The 23934-nt window shown below is 43.3% G+C and overlaps 2 protein-coding genes across 13 annotated transcripts in view; both read right to left on the reverse strand.

Moving 5' to 3' along the window:
* Positions 1-20846, reverse strand: part of NOD1 (nucleotide binding oligomerization domain containing 1) — a 41986-nt gene extending 21140 nt beyond the window's left edge. For 3 of the 12 annotated variants that reach the window (XR_003253863.1, XM_026067966.1, XM_026067978.1), the window contains exons 1-3: positions 16549-16637; positions 12850-12985; positions 1558-1896 (exon numbers count right to left, since the gene is read on the reverse strand). Coding sequence is in view for 11 of the 12 variants with exons in the window: in XM_026067966.1 (XP_025923751.1) it covers positions 1558-1773 (216 nt within the window). In the remaining variant the exon portion in view is untranslated. Of the gene's footprint in view, positions 1-1557; positions 1897-3466; positions 4184-9309; positions 9350-12849; positions 12986-16074; positions 16163-16548; positions 16699-17959; positions 18535-20757 lie in introns of those variants that run through there. The other 9 variants (XM_026067972.1, XM_026067968.1, XM_026067969.1 and 6 more) reach the window with 9 other exon arrangements.
* GGCT (gamma-glutamylcyclotransferase) lies at positions 10496-22405 on the reverse strand. Its single transcript, XM_026068021.1, has 5 exons — positions 22387-22405; positions 20758-20876; positions 16553-16698; positions 12850-12985; positions 10496-10808 (listed from the first exon to the last, which is right to left on the reverse strand). Exons 1-5 carry the CDS (start codon positions 22403-22405, stop codon positions 10659-10661), a joined length of 570 nt encoding a protein of 189 aa, XP_025923806.1. The 3' UTR covers positions 10496-10658.
* Between the last annotated feature and the right edge of the window lie 1529 nt (positions 22406-23934).

Raw genomic sequence — 23934 nt, forward strand, 5'->3', positions numbered from 1 at the left:
GATACCGCAGCTGGAAAGTGTATTTTAAATCTTATGCTGGTTAAAATAAAAAGAAAGAGGAGGTTTCTCAGTGCCCTAAATTCATCCTCTGACTTGTGAGTATCCCAGTCACATTTAGGTTTACCACAGGGTCCAGCCAGATCCAGAGTGGATAGACAGAATGTCCCTTCTCTGGATCCTAATGCAGATCCAGACACCTACAACTTCTTTTTTTTTTAAACACAGCAATCCAGTGCTGCAGGTTCTCTCTGCTATGATGGACTTATTGTCTGCCATCACTACCAAAACTAATGGGTACCAGACAGTAGCTGGAGCAGCTTGGAGCTAACTCAATACCTCTAGAGGCAAGGCAGAGTCTGATCTCTGTGCAGCTAGTACATGATAACCCTCTACAGGACAGATCAGTCATCTGGGGGACCTATTTTGAACGGCTGGATTCTCTTCGTGCTGCAAATTAATCAAGAATTCACTTCTGAAACAGACAAAGGGTTTTCAGAGCCTATGGTCTCCTGGAAGCTTAAAGCAGGATGAAGCACCCATGGGACAGCAAAAAAGAAAAAAGGTATTTTTTGAAAATTTGTCTGCTCTTAAAAGCAAATTTATGCCTTGCAGCGAAGCTCCCATAGAGTCCGCTCTCTGCCTCTGCTTAGACTCCTAATGCAAGGCCTTCCACCAGCTTTGCTACGACAATCAGTTATATTATACTGAACAAAAGGAAACAGAGATGATCACACAGTTTGCATTTTTCAGCTTTGACTCTCATAGAGTAAGTGCTGTTTTACCATTTCAACTTGGCAGCAAGAATGATTACTTTATGAAAATCTGCACTGTTAGTAAAGTCCAAGGTCTCTGAATTTTTTATGGTTTGCCTGCTTCTAATTGTGACACTGTTCTGAAGCTGTGTAACTGGTTTGTCAGGGAGACCAGCGAGGAGTTTAAGTCATGATGCAAAGAGCAACTGAGTACATCCGATCATTTTCTCCTATCAAAAGGATAGGAAATAATGTTGTCTGGAAATGATGTCTGAAGACAAACCAAAACTGAAACGTGTCAGGATATACCAATTTTATAAACAAACATTTGCAATGTACACAGGTCTTTAAAGAGAATGGAGAGTGTGCAGATGGATAACGTGCAATCGTTTAGTTTTCAAATAGCATTGAACTCCCTCTCTCCTGCTCTACACCAGGATGATCTGTCCCATGGCATCCTGAAGCAGACTTCCTTGCAGCACTCAGCATGATTGTGAAGGCTTGCGTGCAGTAAGCTGCACTCCAGCAGCCACCACAGCCACCTCCTTATCGGAGGACCAAGCTGCAGCTGGGGGGACAGAAGAGCAATTATCACCCTGCTCATCATTACAACTGCCAGCGGCTGTTACAAGCAGTGCCAGTTGTGCTGGTGACATTTGTCCAGAAGGAACGGGGTGGGGAGACTCCAGTATAACACAGACCGAAAAAGACATTAGAGGTCAAATTACCAGGTAAACCCATAAAACCCAGGAATAAGCTGAAAGTAACAAAAAGCTCCAGCTGGTTGGTGAAATAAAAAGAATACCTTATCTGCTTGAGTTGGAAACTGGACAACAATCTCTGCATCTTCAGTGGAGAAGTAGTCATTCTTAATCAAGTTGTCAATCAAACACTGCGTGTTTCGGATTTTACTGACCAAAAGTTCTCGGTATACTTTCAGCAAAGCAATGCAGGATGGAAGACTTGCCACTGAAGGCGTTTCCCCAGAAATCTCCAGGTTAGCACAAGGCTGGCCTTCCATAGCTGAGATGGCAAGAGGCTGCTCCGTCTAGCCTCATCTTTGACAAACTGTCCATTTGCAGTGTGGAATCAGCTTGGAGTCAATTCCAGTGAAACAGGCAATTTGTCCTTCACATTACCAAGACTGTAAAAAGTAATTGCACAGAACCTCAATTTAGACATTATCCTATGCAGATACATCCTTCGACTAGCAATCAAACAGCACTTCCAGTCTCTGCATAATACCATTGCCAACTTTATTCAAAAAAATTCTGACTTCTTCCTCAGGTACTTCCATTTATTTGCTCGAGTTTTGGAAAAAATGTACCTACTGCAGGCAGTCTCCTCTGTAATACAAATACTTTACTCAGCTTGCCTCAAACAACAACACTGGCATCTGCTTTATTAGCTGCCTGTTCTTAGTGCATAATTGAATGTTTTTTATTAGCTTTTCATGTTTCAATAGACAAAACAGGGCATCTGTCCAAACACAACTGGACAAGGAAATAAATGGAATAAAATTATACTTCTTAGCAATTAATTCTGTAGGAATTAATTCATAGTAGCAATTCACTTTGCTTCTTCTTTATTACAACAGTCCCTGTGTAAAATTTTGCCAACAGGATAACTGTCCCTGTAAGTGAGGCCTTGTGAACTCTGAGACCATTTTAGCTAAACTAAGAAAGAGCATTTAGCTTCAGGGCAGGTCTGAGCGGCAGTATGAGACTGTGGGAAAACCACTGCTCAGATGCTGATGTTAAGGGGGCCAAGAGTGAAACGATGCTAACAGTGAAAATACTGCTGTAGATTTCAGAGCTAAAACACCACTTACATGCCCAGAGCACTTCCTACCTCTTACGGCTACTGTCTCAGATAGTATGTAAAACAGGGAAAATGCCACTACATTGGTTTAATTTGGTTAATTTTATCAAAGTTGGAGCTAGAAATATAGCTTTTCTGGATCTCAAGAATAACAATGTTACGGCAAGGACTGCAATTAGTAATTGTAAATATATAAGAACTCATCTCTAGGGATTCACAAAAAAATCAGGACCTCTACTTGAGCAGGAATTGCACAGAATAGCTAAATTCACAGGCTTTTTCCCCATATGATGAACTAGGCCTGGAAGATGGCATGACAATTCATATTCATTATTGGACTGGGCATCCGTCCCCCTCTGTCTTCATAAAGGCAAGGGACTGCACACAATGCAGCTCGTAATGAAGACATCAATTTGAAATCTGTGCAAAACAGTTATGCCTGAATGCCCAGTCTCAGCCCATGTATGCACACCTAGAGACACAACGTGATCATTAATTCAGACAGCTGTGCGCTCAGGAAAACCCCTCGCTGCTGTAGAGATGTTGTGTAGAATTGGTACTTGTTAGCATGGATGCTCTCTTCCTGTCTGCAAATATATATACTGTGTATGCCCTCATTCTCCATACCAGCTCTTGGGAGCTCTTTTGAACTGGCCATTTATTGTCATTTTTCTTTCAAAGGCATAAAGCAGTAGGAACAAGGAACACATCCCTCCCCAGTGTTACTGAACAGTTTTTTGAATTCCAGTTAATATAACCACAGAGTAGGCATGAAGTTATATTGTAATTACGATTCAAAATGATGTTCATTTAGTTCCTATTTAGGTTCAGACCCCATGCATATGATTTCCCATGCACAAAGGCGACTTTTTACAAGATTACTACTGACTCACCTCCACAAAGCAACTGAGAATTTGCATGATTAATATGAATTACTGGCACCCTACAATAACAGGGTGAAAAGTACAGTTGACGCAGCAGGTCCAGGGAGGTTTGGAAGAACATTCTTAGATTCTGCATTACAGTCATATTAAAAAAAAGAAACCATTCCTCAAGAACTCTGTAAAGGTGTCAGCTCTGCTGCTTCAAAACGCTTGCAATTTCCCAAGACATTTACAGTGATGGCAAACTTTTCAGCTCCTCTCCAGCACTCCCCAGACAAAGTATAGCTACGGCCTTCCAGCTCAGAGGTTCTGCTAGGTGACCTGCTACTGGCACAAACTCGTCACTATGGGGTTTGCACCCCAGAAGCTGCAGTCTGCATCAGTGCAGTTGTGCTGCTTGAAGCTGGAGGAAGACACAATTTGTGCTATTGCATCYTAGTGACACGGCCTATCTACATTAATGACCACAGTGCAAACCAGACTAGCTCCTCTGATTTCAAGGAACCAATAGGTCCTACCTCATGGTTGCTGATCTGCACAGATACAGATGATAACTACATTGAGAGATGAGCCTTCGGATGGCCAGGACCAGGCAAATCCCTAGCACAACCATTCTGGATCAAAGCCAACTGAAAAACTGCAAAACTCCTTTAACCAAATGGAATGTAACCAAGTGTAAACTTTCTCATCACATGAGTAAGTGACTGCATGTACTCAGACAAATCAATCTTTCATTACACTATTCACATGACCCACCAGATGAACTGGCTGATTTCTGAGTCACTCAGCTTCCTAGAAGCCACACAGGCACATCTCTTTGTTCAAGAAAGCTCATTTCATAAATGAACTCTATCATGAAGACCAAGCAATGTTGAAAACATCATTTACTCTAAAGCTTTTGCAAGCTTTTAGTTAAAGAGATATGGCCACCTTAAAACACATGCAAAAGAAACATTAAACCTTTTCTTTCAAGATATTGTGTCTACCCGACATTTTCTGCTTGCTTTTGTTGTTCTAAGACCACATTACACTAATGCATTTTCTTTCTTCCTGGTTTGTGGGGAAAACTGAGGCAAACATCCAGGAAACCATAGTATTGAACCAAAGTGATGTCACCTGTACAAAATAAATAGAAATATTTTCTTTACTCTTTCAGGTCCATCTACAAAGACGGTAAGAAAAGAAAGAAGAAATAAAGTGAAAAAACACGAAAAAGAAAACATGGGAAGACCAGCAGTCTCAGAGATGCCCACACTACATCTAACTAAGTCCAAGTCAATAGAGAATTTGGTTGCTCTTGGAAGGGGTATGAATATGTGCACTGCAAAAGAGCACGTTCTCTTCCACACAGTGTGATCTGAAACCAGTGGACAAACAAGAGAGGAATCAGAAAAGAATATAAGGTGAGACTAAGCATCAAGGGAGAGAAGGACAAAGAGCAAAAATGCAGAGCAAGGAAGTCAGAGCTGGCAATGTGAAGTCAGTGCACAATGATGTACTCAGTGATATTTTCAGTGGCAATATTAACTTTGAGAGAAAAAAGAACATTTGATATTGGAGAAAACAGTAATTTACACTCATTTCTTTTAACAGAAAAATGGGAAATTTCCACTATCCACAGATTGAGAAAAAGTAACATTGCACCAGTGACTAACACGTTAACTAGAGTTGGAACAAAAATGCTTCCCGTCACAAGCAGTTAATAGCAAGGCAGGTACGTGCAGGTTTGTAGCAAACTGCATCAGCACATAAAGAAACTTCAGGTCCTATTCAGACTAAAGTAACACAGAAATTTTCTACAGTAGCAACCCTAAGTGCAATAGCACCTAAAAGTTCCGCTCAGTGTAAGAAACATGCTGGGATGGCTTTGCTTGTTCTCTTGAAAAAAGGCAGTCATTGTCCAGAAGATTCTGACATACACAATTCAGTTTTGCTAGCTTCATTTTTTTGAAACACGAGGCCAGTGTGTTGACATCATGAGGGCTCTAACTTATCCATTTGTCCATCATCTCTTTCTCTGGAAAGAGTCCTGTAGGGGTTTACCATGAGTCTTTTGAGCGGTGGATCACACGATTACAATGTACTCAGTCTCTTATTATAAGGATCTCTTCGTTTTACAATGCTAGGTTACGCACACGCTATGCTTAAAGGTGAACTGAAAATGCTTATGCAGCTTAGCAATACATGGTGAAAGCATTTGTTTGGTGGACCATGAAGTGTATATAATGTTCTTTCCCTTATCTTGGCCACTCCAGTTGCTGGATTCAATTCCAGGGCAATTCTTGCGATTGACATGACATCAGTCATGGGAATGCTGGTAGAAAAGACTGGTGCCTACATTAATGCAAGATTAGTGCATTGACCAGAGTCTAAAAACATCTACTGTTGACAACACTGCCTCTTTTAACAACTGTTCCATTTCTGAAAGAGCTAGTGAATTATATCATGTTTTGAATGCCACCTTGAGCCTTTTAGGATCCTTCTGAAGACATCACTAAGTTAAGATAAAGGGAGAGCATCTGCTCTAACAGCAGCAGCTTGTTAATACATCTATTTATAGAAATGAATATTAGTGCTGAGATATGTACGTGGAGTATGCAGCTGACAGGCCACAACGTGGGGAGAAAGGGAAAATTTCATAAGCCCGATACAGCAGCTGAAACAGCAGAAGACCTAAGGAGGAATGGAGAGAAATGATACCTGGATGAAGCAGGAGGGTAGTATGAGTAGACAAGGGGACAGAAATGTATGGTGAAAACCTTCCTTTCTGGGAACAACATGGATATGTTGTTCATGTGGGGAGAAATAAAAAATAATGGCTTACTCAAGGGCCTGCCAGTGATGTTGGAGAGGAAATACAGTTACTCACTTTGAGGAGAGCAGTTTCAGTCAAGTGAAAAGAGAGAAAACAGACTACCAGGAATTACAAAGCACTAGAGAGCAGAGTGCTCACCCAGCAATTGTCAAGGCAAAGAGGAGACAGGAAAGAGTCTTGGACAAATGAAGTGTCAATGGGGATCTGAAGGAGGTGAGAGGCAATAGTAAGACTGGCAAGAGAGGCATATGATAAGCCTGCATAACCGAGAATAACAAAGAGGAAGTAAGAGGGGTATCAGGCCAGGGATAAGGAGGGAAATGAAAAAGGGAAATGAAATTTGTTATAGTAGGAGGTACAGTAAAAGTATCAGTGCTTACAGCAAGGTTTTGTATTATCTATGTCAATAAACTGCAGAAGCATTGATGGAAAAAGGCAATGGCACTTTTATCTAGTGGTTCTACTGACTTCCCTCTATTTTAAAATCCTCAGCGTTGTGCAACTATATAGACACATACTTTCTGGCCCTGCCCTTCTCACATCCTCTTTTTGCTAAGATCGTCATGCTCTCCTTCTATTGAAACTCCTATGCCTATTCAACTGTCAGAGCTGCAAGTCTTCTGACAGTGAAGAATATACTAATTTACTGCATCTTTTTATCACAGTGGGGTCTTACTGAGGTCCTAATGTACATGCCGTAGGTAAAGAGGCTGAAGGATCTTAGGACAGCTAAAAAACATTTCTGCATTTGGGTAAACTAACGAATTAACCCCTCACTGAGCTGGTTGCTCCCAAGGAGATTGTGTGAGATGAAGCAGCAAAGCCAATAAAAAGTGCAAGTTAATTAACAACTCTCCTTTAAAGCATCTGATTTAAGACCAAACTGGATTATCTCTGAAAAGCTGAAAACTCGGCCCATATTACTTCTTCTCTATCTTCCTGTCCTGACAAAACCGTTTCTCTAAGTTCCCTGTGAAGAGCAGCCCTATGCCATATAACTAGCTATCAGCCAACAGCTGGCATGTCTTCAGGGTTTGCACAGCACCTTGTAGCCAGCTCTTGCAAGGACGACAGCTGAGCACRTGCATAAATCTTGGTGCCAGGGCCAGCGGAGCCTTTCAGAGACTCTCCCCTATCTGTTGATGCAGCCTTCTGACAGCAGTATTCAAAGTGCAACCACTCTTAAAGAGGTGGCTCTAGGAAAACAGTGCTGTTTCACATCAGAGTCTGTGCCCTTTGCGTCTCCAGGTCAGATCTGTTCCCTGACAAGAGCTATTTTTCAGTGCTAACCCTCCCACCACAGAGTCACTACAACAAGAGGAGAACTAGAGATCTTGACATGCTTTTTCATTAATAACAGCAGTTTAAACTAAGGCCAGCCTAAACTCAACTATTTGCTATCTCTAGAAGAGACAGAAGAGAGACTGATTTTCTGCATCCAATTTGAAGCGTGCCACAGTAGCCAGTCCTTTAATATAGCAAATAAATAAGAGAGAATATATTTCCCCACAGCATTAGTTTTAGAGAGTTACTGTTTCTGACTGTAATCTCACTTTTAAAAGAACCTCAAGTATTTTAGATAGTACAAGAACAGTAAAACAACAGACAGACATTGGAGGCAACTGGGTACGTATATCCACGTGAAAAGTCTGCATGTCTGGATGAGAAGTGATGCAAAGTATTTCCCAGAGGTAAGAAAAACACAGCCTTTTATTTTTGTAACACAAATGGTGCATTAGTAGAGTTTGCACAGAGTCCCTGTACATCTTAATGATCTCAAATAATATTCTGTATCTGCTGTTAAAGTGCATTCATCATACCCCAGTTTACAATCTCAGGGTAACTATTATAATCGATGCTACTTATGTCAATAAATGTCCTGGGAGCCATACACTAACTTCACACTAGCGTAAATCTATTACAGCTCCTGTGGTTTTGCATTGCTTTGGGGTCACTGAGATCAGCATCTTTCTGTGATTTTTTTTCTCTCTCCTTTGATTGTAGCAAAAGCTTTTGTAGCCACTCCTAGTTGTCTGAAGAGCAGCAGATATAAAAAACACAGAAGAAACTATTTCTGCCTGCACCTGGTAGACTGAGAAGCTTTTGTGTATAAAAGGCCCATGCTTTTAAACAAATATTCATATCCTTGGCAGGTTTTGCTGCTACATTTCCTAGTAGTATACTTTTAAGCAAATCAGGCCTTACATTCCAGACCTGGATGAATTAACAAATCACTGTTAAAAGATTTTACATGTCTTCCTGGTAACTCCTTTCTGGCTGGTTTCAGGGAAACCTTTCACAGGAAGGAGCCACTACTAAAAAACAAAGAAATTACCTTCAGTCAGAGGGGTCTTGGGTTTTGGGCGCTGAATTCTGTAATTAAAGCTGTAAAAGTAATTCTCTGAATTGCATTGACGTTTAGGAAGCAAAGCCCTGTGGCCTAAAACGTACCTCTGTGCAAGCCGGGTTATACACACAGACTTACAGACAAGTTTACTTGTCTGGCTTTTTACTTCTTTTTTTTTAATCTGTTGTTCCAGGAAAGGAGAGGAAAGGAGAGGAAAGGAGAGGAAAGGAGAGGAAAGGAGAGGAAAGGAGAGGAAAGGAGAGGAAAGGAAGGACTGAGCTGTGCCAAGCGCTAAGAGACCCCTTCTCCCCCGCTCCCGCGCCGCGCCGCTCCCGGCCACGTCTCCTGCCGGGGGCCGCGGGTCTCCGCCGGCGCCACCGAGCGTGGCCCCGGCTCCCGCCGCCCGCGGCTGCTCCGCAGGGCGAAACCCCCCGCTCGGGGCCGGCTCGCCCCGGGCCCCCGCGGCGAGGGCAGGGCCCTGCTGGAGAAACCCCAAACCCGCCGCTTTTCCACCCCCCAAGAAGCGCCGAAACCCTCTCAAAAAACAACCAACCAAACAACCGCGTTTCGGGTCACCCCCCCCCCGCCCCGCGCTGCTCCCTCCGGCCAGGCCGCAGGCGGAGGCCTCGCCTCGCCTCACCCCCCCCCCCCCAACGGGGGGTGAGACCCCGCGGGTCACCCCGCACTCACCGCGCCGCCGGACAGGGACGGGGCGAAGGGCGGCGCGGCGCGGGGGGCGGCGCTGGGGGAGGCCGAGGCCGAGGCCGCTCCCGCCCCGCTCCCGCCCCGCCCCGGCGGCAGCGCCCGCCCCCCGCGCGGCCCCGTCTCCCCCCGCAGCCACGCGCGGGACAGGCGCCTCCCCCCCCCGGGAAAGGTTCATGCGGCGAAGACAAGGTGAGTCTGTTACTTTGTGATTTTTTCCCCAGCTTAAGCAGCCGCGCAGTGACGCCGATTGTATCAAGGGAAAAGCATGCACCGCAGCGGGTAACTCGGAGTTCAGTCCTTTTGCATCTTTCAGGCGGCAACCCTCCCCCCCGCAGACTAACTGCAGGGAGTGCCGAGGACCGTAAGGGCTGTAAATCGTACAAGAGCCTCCAGTGTTGCAGGAGATTGTCAACGCTGTGAAAAAATGAGGGCAGGTCTGTTCAYTGGGGGGAGGAGGGGGCATAAAACCCCCAAACACAAAAGAAATGCACCAGAACTAACTCAGAGGAAGAACCACTGGTTTCACTGGGCTTCAGACCCAGTCCAAAAAATAAAAATCCAAACAAGTCATTAAAAAAAATCCTTAGAATTATCTAACTAAAATGAGCTCTTTAACATCTGTTGGTGGTACCTAACCTAGTTTACCTGTGATGATTCCTAGACAGGGAAAGGAGCAGGCTGTGATGCTTTGAATGAGATCCTTTGCTGAACATTTCAGGCCTGGGTTGCCTTTTGGACTAACACTTGAAAACATGGAAAGTTTTTAAAAATCCTTCTGCTTTCTTTATTAACCTTTTAAATGAAGACCAAACTCCATAGTTTCAGATAGGTTGGGCTTTAAACCATTAAGAGGAGTAGCAGGAAATAAAAGACAAATATTTAGTCTTGCTTTAGAGTTCTGAATCTATTTTGCACCCTAGGAAACCTTTGAAATTCTTGATAATTGTGTACACAGCATTTAAGAACAAAGGGCCTGATCCTGCAGCCCTTATTCCTCAGACACCAATAGATAAAAATTCCTAGCAGGATGGCCTTTTTCTTTTAAAAAGCTCTGTAAACAGAAGGACGTGAAGCACAAAATCATGTGCATCACTGCATGAGAATTACAGAAAGATAGTTTCCAAATCTACGAAAACTTCAGCAAGTACTCAAACTAGACATACAAAGTGAAGAAGTTGTCAATGCCAGTGTGTCTTCAAACTGCACGTTATATCTAATGGCTTGCTGTAGATGTGCACCAAACTCATTTTTTCCTGAGGAATAAAGAAACTGCAGATCAGAGTGAGGAAAGATATCTAAATCACAGTGAAAAGCCAAGCAAATGCAGAAGTATTCTATGCAGAAGGTATGTTCTTTGCCTCAGYAGCAGCTTCAATTTCTTCCAAGATTGGCACTGGTCCTGCATAGTTATTAGTTTCTATAGTTTCTAATTTCTTCTGATATTCCGCTGGCAAGCCATTCTGTTTTGCACCCATGCAGATAACCTACGGTCAAAAGGAGGGGGGCGGGGAAAGAAAAGAAAAAGCCCTCAATAATAATGTTAGGAAGGAGAGACCCCTACAGACATTTTTGCTCATACAGGAAGAACCACTTACGGTAACAAGAGAATTAGTCACAAATAATGTTGTTTGCACCCAAAGAGAGCTAAAGGCTTTTGGATGACTACTGAAGACTCTATCAACAAAATTAATGTGAAGAGGTTCATACCAGGTACTACCAAGACAGACCCCCTAGGATCCCAAAAAGCTATTAACATGCACAGGACTGCATGATTAAGCTCCTGTTCAGTTATTTCTTTCTTTCCCCCAGGGAGGAAGAGGACTTCTATGTCTTCAGTCAGCCTTAGTATCAGAGCTGAGCGAAAAGCAGCATTTATTATTGAAATTCTTTTTCAAACTAAACCATTTGAATCCAAAGCACAGCAGTGGGGACCTAGACAGGTTATAGGAGTAGAAATATAGTAACAGAAACAGGTACTCAGCTTAGTAAAAACACCTGGCTTAAAGTTTGTTACTGCAGCTTTCCTTCTAGAYGCAAAATAAACTGAAGTTTTAGTGCAAAAGAAAATAATTGGCAAAGTGAGAGGAAAAGAGGAGGCTGCAGGAGCCAAGACTAGAAAAGACACCAGCAAGTTCACATACAGGAATGAACAAACAGATAAATATGCAGATTTTAAAGGCTGATACTATTGTAAATATTATTTCACTCATTCAACCGCCAGGAAATTCAAGGATGAGATGTCTAGAACAGTATGACCTTTGCCACAGAAGTACACAGCACTAGATGGATGTGGATCACTGTGTGCAGATGCAGTCGCCTGTACTAAAATCTAGCCCTCCCGCCTGGCTAACTTTGGTTAAACAAATAAGAGCAGGGAGGAAAAAAAAAAAAAAAAACCCCACCCAAACCTAACAGCCAACCCTGACAACAGCAGGAGGGAATGTTTAACTAGATCAGGCTGCCAATACTGAAAGCCTGCTCTTGCAGCGTACTAGGGAGAGTCACACACAGCAGCACAGTCATTGGTAGTGCATTAGTCTTAACTCCCTGAAAAGCCTTAAAGACCTGTCTGGACAGAAAAGAGGGGGGGGGGAGTGGTTTGTGAAATGGCAAAGCTTGCTTCCTAAGCAAGCTTTCTCTTAACAAATGCTGCGGCAGCCGGCCTTAGCCATGCTCTTGGAAGCCAGTTCACGTGGTGAGTTCCTCGGTTAGGAGACGCAATGCACACGTGGGATTTAACAGGCTCAAGCCCCTGTTTCTTTGCTTTCAGTAGAAAAGGTCAACACACTATGATGCTGTCTATCTGCAATTCCTAATAACTGTACAATTTCAGACACGCAGTCATGCCACCTGAGGCTAGGCCCTCAYGGGATCTCACAAGCTAAGCAGGTCAGGCCTGCTGAGTGAGTGGATCATGCGTCTCCGTAGTCAGTGAATTGCAGAACAGTGTCGAAAGACTTCTGCCTCCCCAGTCATCAAGCGTAGTGCTCCACAGTGGTGCTGGAAATCCTGCGATACACTGGGCAATGCGTCCGATGACCAACATCTCTCGTTTTAAAGACAGTGTTTCATAAAAGTATAGATAAAATCTGTGTCCTTGAGACTCCAAGCCAGGTGCTCAAGGACAGAGAAGCTTCCCTCCGTCCTTTTACTGGAGCACATTCATTTTTAAGACCAAAACAGAATTGCTGCATATATGGAAACACCTGGCAACCCTCAGAAATCCCTGTGTGTCAGTTATAACTAATTCATGGGTTGCAACAGAGCCTTTATGTAATTTACCCCCACATATTTGAGCAGAACTAAAGCAAAAACCAAAAGTGATTTAGTAGGTCTTTAAGAAGCCAGGAATCTTCTGTAAGCAGCGCTGCACTAGTACATTGCACAAGGATTAAGTTATACCCTTACATTAGAATTACTCACTCCTTCTGTCCTATTTAATAAGTACTTTATTTACAGTGAATGGAAGTACTGCACTATGCATTTCTGTTCACGCTCTCTGAATTACAGCAATGCAACACCTACCTTTTTATACTGGGGAGAAGGGGGACCAAAGACACAGTCACGCATCTGGTAGCTGCGACAGGTCAGTACTTTTCCTGCTTGAGTGTGGACATTAACTTCGATTGGGACATAAATGCCATCTTCAACTCCCTCTTGCCTGTAAAGGACATTCTTTTCATGCCAAACAACTGATGCACAGGTGACAACTATATCATGTCTTTCAAACAAAGTGTGCAATTAAACATATGCATTTAATATAACAGAACTTAAGGCAGAACACTTGGTTGCACCATTGACTGAATTAAAACAAAAAAAAATTCCTGTTCTTTTTGTCAAAACTTGTTTCAGATCCAAAAATAAGTCTTCTAAAGAATGTGCAACATTCACTTTTATCATTTTAGTAATGTAAGGAAGAAGTCTAGTGGTTAACTTGCACAATTAGAGCAAGAATGTTGCTTGCGAATCAGTTAATTACTGTGCRAGTTTTATAATCTACAACAGAAGCACAACCAAGATTATCAGAATTAATAAGCCAGGCACATATCATTCATTACCTTCCACTGAGATAATGAAACAATTACAAAGTTTTATCTTGCCCATTGTGTTACATTTGAATAAGAGGAAACTTGCATAACTCTGGCAATGCACGTTCAAGTGAAGAATCCAGGACATCCTTTCATTTGCACAAGACTTGTAGATCTTGTACAGCACCAATGAGCTAGATCAGGGCAAAAACCATTCCATTTTGTTCTTTTAACAGCAAAATCATGCTACCTTGGGATTAAAAAAAAAGCTACCTTCTGTCTTTAACCATTAACATTTAACCACCAATAAAAGTCTGAGGAAATAGTAAGAAATAAAGAAGAAATTAAARCAACACAAGACAGACTTTTTATATCACAATTAACTTCTTAAATGTGCTAAAGATAAGAGTGATAAAACAGGTTCTAACAGTGCTTGTCAAAATGATATCCAGATGCTTGACACATTTTCTCTCTTTTAAAGACTTAATACCATTGCAAGTTACTTAACATACATAACACAGGCCATGTTTTGAGAGTAACTAGGTAAGTGCAGGCAGAGACTGGAAGCTAAGTGCACAATCAAGGCCAACAAAAAGAACACAAAATAAAGAGAGTCACATGAAGGTGTGAGAGCAAGAAAAAAATTACAGTTAAGTAACACTGTCTGCTGGGATGTAAGAGGAAAAGTCATGCGTTAGTTGATGATCTACAGATTTGTGACGTACAGAAGACAAAAAAAACAAAACAAAACAAAACAAAAAAAAACAAAACTGAGGTCTGGCTGTGAAAAGAGCACCGAAACCCATTCAGAGACAAAAAAATTACTCATCCAACCAAAAGATTCCTCCTCCATTTTTGCATTCTAAATATTACATTATTTCATTAGTGTTTGAACTATATATAGCATTAATTACACACTCCCTCTTCTGTTTCTGATTAACAAAGCACCAACTTCTTTACCCAGACAGAATAATTGGGTAACGGGGGTTTTTTGTGATGCATGGAAATGCCAGAAAAAAATTAGTTGAGAACTTCCAAATAAATCTGCTTGTGCACAACCAAAGAATCCCAACTTCTTCAGCAGTGATACATGTATGCTCATTAGAATTATTTAGAAGCAATCCTTAAAAGAACACTATCAACTATCATTAAAAAAAAGCCCAGTGTAAAAGTTTGATAGGTAAATGATTTATCACCAGGGTTTTTAGAGGGAAGATATGCAGATGAGGAAACTACTTCTTTATGTATTTATAGGAACAGTTTCCTCTCTGGTTTCTTCTCACTTCACAGTTTTGTTTTGTTTTTTCTTCTGTAACAATTCTGCCAGGTGCCCAGTCATTTACGCGATATAAAAGATGGGGCAGAGAGGACCCAAATATTTACTGTGCTGATTTTTCAATTTTGGGCCTGTAGAACCCTTAAGTACATAGTTACTTCCTTCAGGCTTAGCACAAATCACACTACATTAAAAAGTTTTGCTCCTAAAAGAATAAATCCTAAAAGAGCAAGGAAAAGTCAGGTCTGTCTTCCTCCCATTTCTAGATCACCTTCATGACAGTGAGGCAGCTGGGAAAAAATAACCTTTAATGCTCATATCCATCCTATAGTTTCTGRTGGAGTTACAGCAGTTTCTCTAGGCCTGTCTAACCAGCATCTTAGCTAGCATTAAGAGTTTATCCCCTGCCAAACATATGCCAGGGATCTGCAATTCTGCAGTATGTAAACTACATTTCTAACAGTTAAATACAAAATATTGTCCCATAGGGGGGAAGCGGTGCTACTAGCAAAGCAGATGCTGCCAGACAGGTCGGAAGGATCTTTATACTTGTGAAGTCTGAAGCTTCATGAAAGAATGGTAAGTGAGTAGAATTTAGTAACGATCAGCAGAAAGAGAAGGGGGGAGAGGAGAGTAAGTGTTAGTGCAAGCAAAAGAGGGGGAACTGAGGAGATAAAGTAGGGACATGTGCAGCTCTCCCCAGCCAGAAGTGTCCTAGTTAGAGGCCTCCTGCTCAGGACGAACATTCCCAGCCAGGATGTGAGAGTGCTGAACATGGCCATTTCCATGGTGTCAACAGCTGGTCAACAGTTTCTGTTATCTTTTGGGTTCACTGCAGGTAATGAAAAGTAAGTTGGAACTTCAGGTTTCATGGCCAGGGTTATAAGGACACGTTGGCACAGCACAGTGCAGCAATAACCAAAATTGCTATGGTACCAGAGGCAGCAGGGCTGCACTAGTTTAATGCTTTGAACTAGCTTAATATGCCCTTTTTCCTTAGCCTCACTAGCCCACACTTCCACTGGAATTAACTGACATTGCTGAGCTGCTCCAAACAAACTATTCTTGCATACCAGAAGCACTGTGCTGTGCCAACAGTGCAGTAAACACAGGACACTAGCCAAAGTTCTGGAGACGAGGGTCCAAGTCCTCACTTCGGCTCTGCAGAAAGTTATACGCTCCTTGATTTGTCTACCCAGGTGGTTCTCCAGGGCTCTTCAACCTGTGCACAGGTTGGGAACAACTTGCTCAAGTTGTCTTAAACTTAACTATCAGGCCCAGGAGAGCACTTGCCACTGTGCATTGCAAGGTGCTGCCAGCCTTTCCCATTGAAAAGGGCAAACAAGACTGCCAGAGTTCCCTGCTTGGATCTACCTTAAGTCTACAAAGGTTAAAAGCCTTTCCCTTAAAAGGGAGAACATGCAAAAATAAAACAAGCAAAGAGACCTTTGGGGGAAGCTAAAGATCTGCTTCTTGTCTGCAAAGTCAGGTTCTCACCCCTTCCCTTTTCCACTGCGGCTGGAGTCTAGATGTACTGAGACAGAAACGGGTGTCAATCTCAAAGCACACTCTCCCTAGAGCAATGGAAAACAGCTCACAGATCAAACACAGAGTTTGGAGTCAGATATGGGACAGGACATTGTGGGGAGGGGGTAAAAAATGTAACCTGAACAACATAACTCCAAGTCAAGCTTCATAGCTTATTAAAATCTCTCTAAGGAGCTTTAGCTTGGAAAACAAAGCCATTTAATCACAAATGCTTTGGAAGTCAGCACATGTATTGTGGAGTAAAATTCACATATTAAAATCAAAAGCATCTTCTTGATCCTAACCAAAGCCTCCACATTGGCTTTTACCAAAAATTCACTATAATTTTTGAATTGCTCTCTGAAGTAATATGAAACAGCAAAGTTAAGTCACCTACTTATCCAGAGAACTTAAATTGCTAGCGTTCATTTTCCACACTATTCCCCAAACTTCGTCTCCAGGGCTCTGAACAATGGTAGCTGTACCTCCATGCCAGAGAGGACTTATTCTGCCTTGATGATGGCCAAAAGCGAGCTTAAAATCCTGCAAATGAAACCAATGCAGAGAATCAGTTTCCACTTAAGATAAGGGCTGTTGACTATTCTTAACATGAAACGGGCAGCTATAAAGCCAGCTACAAGAAGTCATTTGGAGCTCCAGGAGGAGGAACTGATGGTCACAGTGGCAGGATCAGACCCAACTCCCAGCTAAGGGTTGAAGTCAGCCTTTTCTACTCCCCAAGAGAAACAATGGCCTCGGGACAAAAGGAAAGGGGGGTCTGGCAGAGAGCGCTGTTGGTAAAAGCCTTGGTCTGCAAAAATCCAGATCCACCTCCAAACTCTTAGGCTGGCCTGAACATTCGCTAAAAATTTCTAGCAGTGAGAAGACAATGGAATATAGAGTACGYGGTTCTTTCTCTAGAATAGCACACATGCCCGTTTCTGCAAACACAGCAGTGCCGTGGGAACGGCAGCTTTACTTCTGTCCAAGTCAGCAGCGACAGGACTGATGTGCTTCCCTTTGGAAGAGCTGAAGGGCTATCRGCTGGGGTGTGCCATGAAGGAGAGAACTGCCTGCTGCTTTCTTCTCTTTCCTCAGGAGATGTGCCTGCCTGATGCCCATTCCTTTGGAGCTTTTGGTGCTAACAYAAGTCATAAATGCTACCATGCAAGGTTCAGGAAAATAGTAACATTAAAGAAGCTTCCAAGATGGTGAGTTGCGGTTCTTTTCTCATGCACTAATAGAAACCCAGGCATAAAATACCATCTTATGTATTTTCCAGTGTTTTGTGCAATCTAATCACTCAAGTGGAACATTCTTGGGTATTTATAAGTCAAGGCACGTGCCACCTTGACTGAGTTTGTTCAGGTTCTGCAAGTACAAACATCCTTAAAAAAAAAAAAAAAAAAAAAAAAAAACCCAAACCCACCAACCCCTCCCCCCCAAATATCTCCTTCTTTTATAAGTAATACCAAATATCACTATATAGGCAAAACAGAATAAAGGTTTCTTGCATTTTTCTAGTGCAACTTCACATGGCTGATGCTGCACAGACTCAGTTTCCTCTCCTATTTGTTAGGCAGTTTGTGGACCTTTCCCTAGCAAATGGGAAGGGAAAGGAAAAAGAAGTTTGAGGAAGACTACCTGTTCAACAACAACAAAAAATGGAAAGGCAAAGTGTTAAAAAAAAGAAATTCTACAGCTTTGCTTATTTCTCACGTTCTCCATCTTTTTTAAGCTATATTTCACATCAAAGTTACCTTGTATGTCTGTGCACATTAATATTCAATTTCTGAGACATTACCTTCTTGAAACATGTCTTAGCAGATGTGGGATTGATTGTAAAAGACTGTAGAAGCTGAACACTTGGAGGCTTAAAGAAATAAAAATCTTCATCAGTGTAGAGCTGAACTTCACAATTGATCGTCTGTGAGTGATATGAGAATTATCAGCAACCTGGCRAAGATGCACAGTATACTCCATCAGTAGAGTCATCTTCCTTCCTCATAAGGAGTCCCTCATTAAACCAGTTTCTCTAGGAAAACAGTAGTTTACCTAGACCCACTAATCATCAACCATTCTACAAGCTGCTGTAAAATGGCTTTGCAGTGCCTGGGTCACTGGATTACTGCACATTGATCAGGACTCTGGACTAGACCCTGCAGACAAGTCAGGCATAACAAATTTGCAGGCAAGTAAATAGACCAGTCAAGTAGAGGCCTGAAGCTATAGATGTGGACAAGTGTTTGCAGGGCTGTCCCAAGGAAATACTGTAGTAGAACCAGGCATACTCACAGCAGTCTAATAATTAAAAAAAAAAAAAAAAAAAAAGACGATTTCTCCAGTTTTGTTTTCTTGGACGTGATCTGTATTCAATACCTGCAAGGAAGTGCACAAAACCTTCAGGTAGCACCCAAGAAGTGCAACACAATCTGTATAGAAATAACTAGGTTAGCTCAGATACTGGAAGCAGTAAACACTGCGTTACACTACATGGGCAACCTCAGCAAGCACTGCAGGTGATAGGCAACAAATGCAATAGATGCTTGGATCAAGAGCTTGGTCTCTGGCCCTTTTTCTAAATATTGATGAAATGAGATTTCTGTGCTTGTAATATATTCCATTTCCTCCAGTTTTTGACTGAAAATTAACAAATGTTTAAAAGTTATATATTCTTATAAACATTCTTATTCTTGTTTAGCATACAAAATATCCTATTTATAGGCTATTTTTWAAATTTTATTAGGCTGCCATGTTTTTACCATAGAGCAATTAATAGAAATCAGCTCCAGCCTTTGTGCACTTCTTTGCTCGCAGGTATCAGTGATTTTGAGTCATCTTCAAGCAACGGACTGAAGCCACCATGTGTTAGCAAGGAGCACAGCAAGTGCTCAAAGGTCTGTTAGAGAAGCCAGCAACAGAGCTCTTGCAACAGCTAACTTGCGTGTGACAACAGACACTTACTGTGTAACCTGAAAATTTACCTGAAATACAAAAGGAAAGCTGCAGCAAGGCAAAAGTCTTCATGGGGCTCTCTTTTATCCAAAGTACTTACCTTTGGATAAGTGGCACAATACTGCTACTTTCCTCCTCACCTCTGAGGCCTGATCCCACAGGATGCTGGGCGTTTGGTGTGTTTAGCTTGTCAGTGGTGTCTCTAAAGCGTGAGGCACTTACAGGAGCAGGCCCTAATTGCCAGGTAGATGGTGCCAAGAGACACCAAACACCTGGCCGTAGGAGTTTATTAAACACAAGTGTTTTTGGAGCTTTGTCATATGCTCTCTAATGCTGAATGTTTTCTTCCCAATTACCCCTAGAGAACCTGCAGATAGTCCTTAAGTGGTATCAATAAATGTTCTGCTCCTCCAAAGATCATTGTAATAGTACAAATCTGTACATCAACTACTTAATGACAAGGAGCTTGTGTTTCCCAGTCTACATTAAAGCCAGATCGATATAGTAGCATTTAATAACTGTTCAGAAACAAACAAACCAACCAACCCCATGGCAGCAGCCAGGCTGTAGGAAGGTGTCAACTGCAACTTGAAGAAACAACTTTCTGCACAGACAAAAAAGTTAAAAACTCCACTCATGCTTTTCCACTCAAAGGAAAAGCCTGCTCCTTCTCCTTTGAAAAGGGGGAAAAAAAGCTTCATTTGAAAAGGAAATAAGGGAAAAGCTGAAACCTGGAAGAAGCTACCATATGATGCACCTATAGCTCCTATACGATGCACGTGCAAGCTTCCTTGAAGTCCTCAGCTAGTTTAAGTAGAAGCTGAACAGTTACTCAATGAAGCCTCATACAGCCCCACCAAGACTGGTCATCGGTCCTCAGCCACCCCCACACACGTGAGGCACATTGGGAGGAAGAACCAGTAACCCTGCTATTGCACTGTGGAGGCTGCGCCCCCAGCCAGGCTACCCTGCTGCCCCCAGCCCCCAAGCTCACCACACAGTCAGTATATAAAACACCTCAAGGATCAAGTACCCTCAAGCAGCAGCTGATTTTGCCAAGAAGTTCTTTGAAATCTTGATTGCACTGTGCTGTTGGAAAGCTTTCATCCTGCCTGTAACACAGCAGGGGGAGGGTTTCCTTCTTGTAACCAGTGCGGGGCAAGTGAAGGAGTTTTTTTTTTTTTTTTAAATAAAGCATCTTTATTGCAAAGCTGCAGGAAACTTACCTGTAAACCCACCTGAGCACCTCCTACTCATTTAGGTTCAAAACTTTCATTACCCTGTATGTGTACGGTCTTGGTTGACAGTCTTAGAGGCTTGATTAACCCCCATAAAATAATAATAATAGAAGGGGGGGACACTAATATATGCCTTTTCGCAGCCTGCCTTTCAGGAGACAGGTTCTAGATGCAATCTGCAGCTTCAAGCCCGCGCACGTAGCAAGAAGTTTGCAGTGACAGCAGAGATGATGCAACACCCTAGCGCTGGCATTTCAAGTACAGTCTTATACCCCCCCCCAAAAAAAATCCATAACCCCCCAACACCAGTGGCAGCGAGGAACGACCGATTCAGTCGGGCACCCCTCGGCCGCCTCGGGAGGCGACACCCTCCTTAAAGGGGCCGGCGGCCGCCCCCCCGCGCACGCACCTGTAGGCGGGCAACCGCGCAGAGCGCCGCCGAGGGGCTGCTCAGCAGGAGCCTCTGCCGCAGCAGGTTGCTGCCGTAGGCGAAGTACAGGAGGAGGCCGCCGCCGCCGCCGCCGCCGCCGCCGCCGCCGCCGCCGCCGCCGCCGCCGCCGCCGCCGCCGCCGCCGCCGCCGCCGCCGCCGCCGCCGGGTTCCATCCTCCCCGCACCCCGCGGCCCCTTTAACTCCCCTCCCCGGCGCCTGCTCGCGGGGCGGGGCCGCGGCGCGGGAGCGCCCGCCATTGGCTGTCCGCCGGGCGCTGCCACGCCCCCGTTGGCTACATCCGCCGGGAGCTCGCGACTGCTGCCACGTGGGGGCGGTGGGTGTAGTGGCGGATGTGGGGCGTTGTGACGCAATAATGGCGGCGGGCGCGGGGAGCGTTGGGTAGCTTCCCGCAGCCTGCCGCTGACGGGCGCCCTTGTAGGCACCCTCCGGGGAGGCCTCAGGGGATCAGAGCACACCACTTTTTATGTATAAATGTATATCTATAGATATGCAGAGATATTCTGTGATAAGTTAGTATTATATATAATTTGTGTTGCTGTGTGTTTTTTTACGTTGTGCTACATTACGTTGTGTTACATTACATGCCGAAAATGGGGAGCCCTTCATTCAGCTAATGTGCACGTTTCTATAGCTTCTCCCAGTGAATACCGCAAGCCACACACAGGTCCTTGGGGAAGCTGTCTTTTCGCGATCCCGTTTTTCTTCTTTTTTTTTCTTTTCTTTTTTTTGCCCGTGCTCTCCATGCTGCACGAAGCAAGCACCTAGGGGAGCCTCCCCCGGGGTGGGTGAGCACGGTGTGGGCCCCCGGCCCAGCTTGCGCTGGCTGCCCACGCCCCTGGGCAGCCAAGGACAAGCCGCGCCACTTTGCGTGCCCAAGAAACCGACTCTGCCCTTGCGCCCTAGCCTGAGGAAGAGCAAATAAACAGTTAGCAACATATGTATGTATATATTTAAATAGTTAAATTAACACATTCCAAATTTTACATTTCATTAAACAATCTTACCGTTTCAGTGGGCCCTCCATGGGCCTCCCTTTCTTCCATATACCTTATCTCAAGGAATAATGAAAGGTTGTTTCAATTCCCCACAGTCTCAGCTTGATGCTATTGCATTGGATTACATGAAGCTCTTATTTTCAAGGTTGTTCTTGCAATTGCAAGGACTAGAAATGATATATATTTCAATTTTGCAAGGAGAGGCTCAGGAGTGCAGTCCAACCGCCAGGAATGGATTCTGTGGCAGAATCGCTCTGCAAAATTGCAGAATCCAGGGGACTTCTGATAACAGGTTCTTCTCAACCATGTACTTTTAATGCTTGCAGGATAAATTTCATTTAATAACAGTTACTTCCTATAAAAAGACATCCTCTGCAGGGAAGAAGACATTTGCAGTGAGTAGATTCTGCAATTTATTGTACCAAAATTGAGAGGATTAGAGTCCCTGTGCTAAATTCAAACTAATGCATTTTTCTTGTAAGCTTCCTGGCCATGTCCAAGCAAAATGTAAACAGTGATGAATTTTAAATATGGACAGTGAGAAGTAAAACAGTGTAACTTGCTCCAGCTGGCAATGCTGGGGATGCATACGTTTGTCGCAGACGCACATTGAGGCTGTGAGCGGTTTATGCTCGGCGTACACAAGAATAAAAGGTGAGAAGATGCGTACATGAAGGCAAGCAGACTTGCAGGCCCATGTGCAGAGGCATTTCCTCTCTTTCCCCTTGATATTTGCAATACTCAAATGTGACAGGAGGAGGCCGTATTACTAGCTTCCCCTAAGGATGCACCACTGAAGCAATATATCTATATCTGTATATCTCGCTAGCCGAGCTGCTACATGCCTCTCCGGATACATCCTGACCCATGCAACCTGGAGGGAAAAGCGACAACAACAAGTGGGTGACATAAAACAGCCCCCATCCTTTACATTTACAATTACATGTGTAGCGCTTCACTGGAAGTGGTGCTTTAGTTTTCCCAACACAAGCATAGACAAATTCAGATTCTTCATAAAACATGTAAAATGACACATTTTACAAAAAATGTCATGCGTAAAGTGACAAATGTGGTTCTGATCCTTTCTGAACAGCAATTTTCTATTTTTAGTTTTTCTCTTTTATACGAATAAATGTTTTAAGGCCAGAAGGAAGCATTGTGTTCCTTTGCTACACAGGTCATAGGATTATGCAGCAAGACTTCCTCAGTCTTACTACTTGTGACAACGAGTAGATGAACACATCTTTCAAAAATCTGTTTCTGGTATATGCTTTCAGTCTGCTTTCCCGAAGGAAATGCTTATGCAATCACACGCTGCACGGGGCAGTGTATCTCTGGCCTCTTCCCATCGCTTGTGGACCATTGGCTGATTTCAACCAGAGGTGATAGAAAGCTATAGGTTTCAAAGCTACTGTTTTTCTACTGGTTTTAAGCAAATAGGCAGAGGATGCCTCTGTGATGCCCTTCCCTAGGAAAGGTTGCAGGGCAGATGCAGAAATCCCCCTGGGAGAGACTTGCTGGGCGCCCCTGTCCGGGGGGCTCGGATGGAGGCTGCAGCCTCGTGTGCCCCGAAGTGGCCACCTCGTGGACCAGATCGGCGTCTCCTGCCTTTGGTGCTTTCTGAACAAGCCTCGTTTTGCTGTGAGCCATCCCTGATGAGGCAAGATTGGCATTTTTTCTCAACGGAAAATCTTATATATGAAATGTAACAAAGCATGTGAGAATTTTTGCTTTTTGATCTCCAAATGACATTTTTCTAAGAAAAAAACGGCCTTTCGTAACACTTTCTGAGTCATGGAAACTTTGGAATTCTGCACCAAAAAAGGCCATTTTTTTCCCAGCACCAAGAATTCCAACAACAATTTTGATGATTTTTCATTCAAAAAAATGTACATTCTGAGCATGGAGAAAACAGTTTTCTCCTAAAACTTATGTCCTTTTTCATGCTGTTCACATCTAGACTCAAGCATTACAAAGTCAGATGACTGAGAAATTAGGAGAATGAGGCCCTGATCTCATATCTGGATTCATGTGCATGAAGGCCTGTGTAGGAAGCAGCTAGCAAGATTACAGATAAACTTTTGGAAGGCGAATCAATTTAAAAGACTGCCAGTTGCGTTTCTAAGTATTTAATCACTC

This window comes from Apteryx rowi, unplaced genomic scaffold, assembly GCF_003343035.1.
Source record: "Apteryx rowi isolate R43461 unplaced genomic scaffold, aptRow1 scaffold_266, whole genome shotgun sequence".
Taxonomy (NCBI): domain Eukaryota; kingdom Metazoa; phylum Chordata; class Aves; order Apterygiformes; family Apterygidae; genus Apteryx; species Apteryx rowi.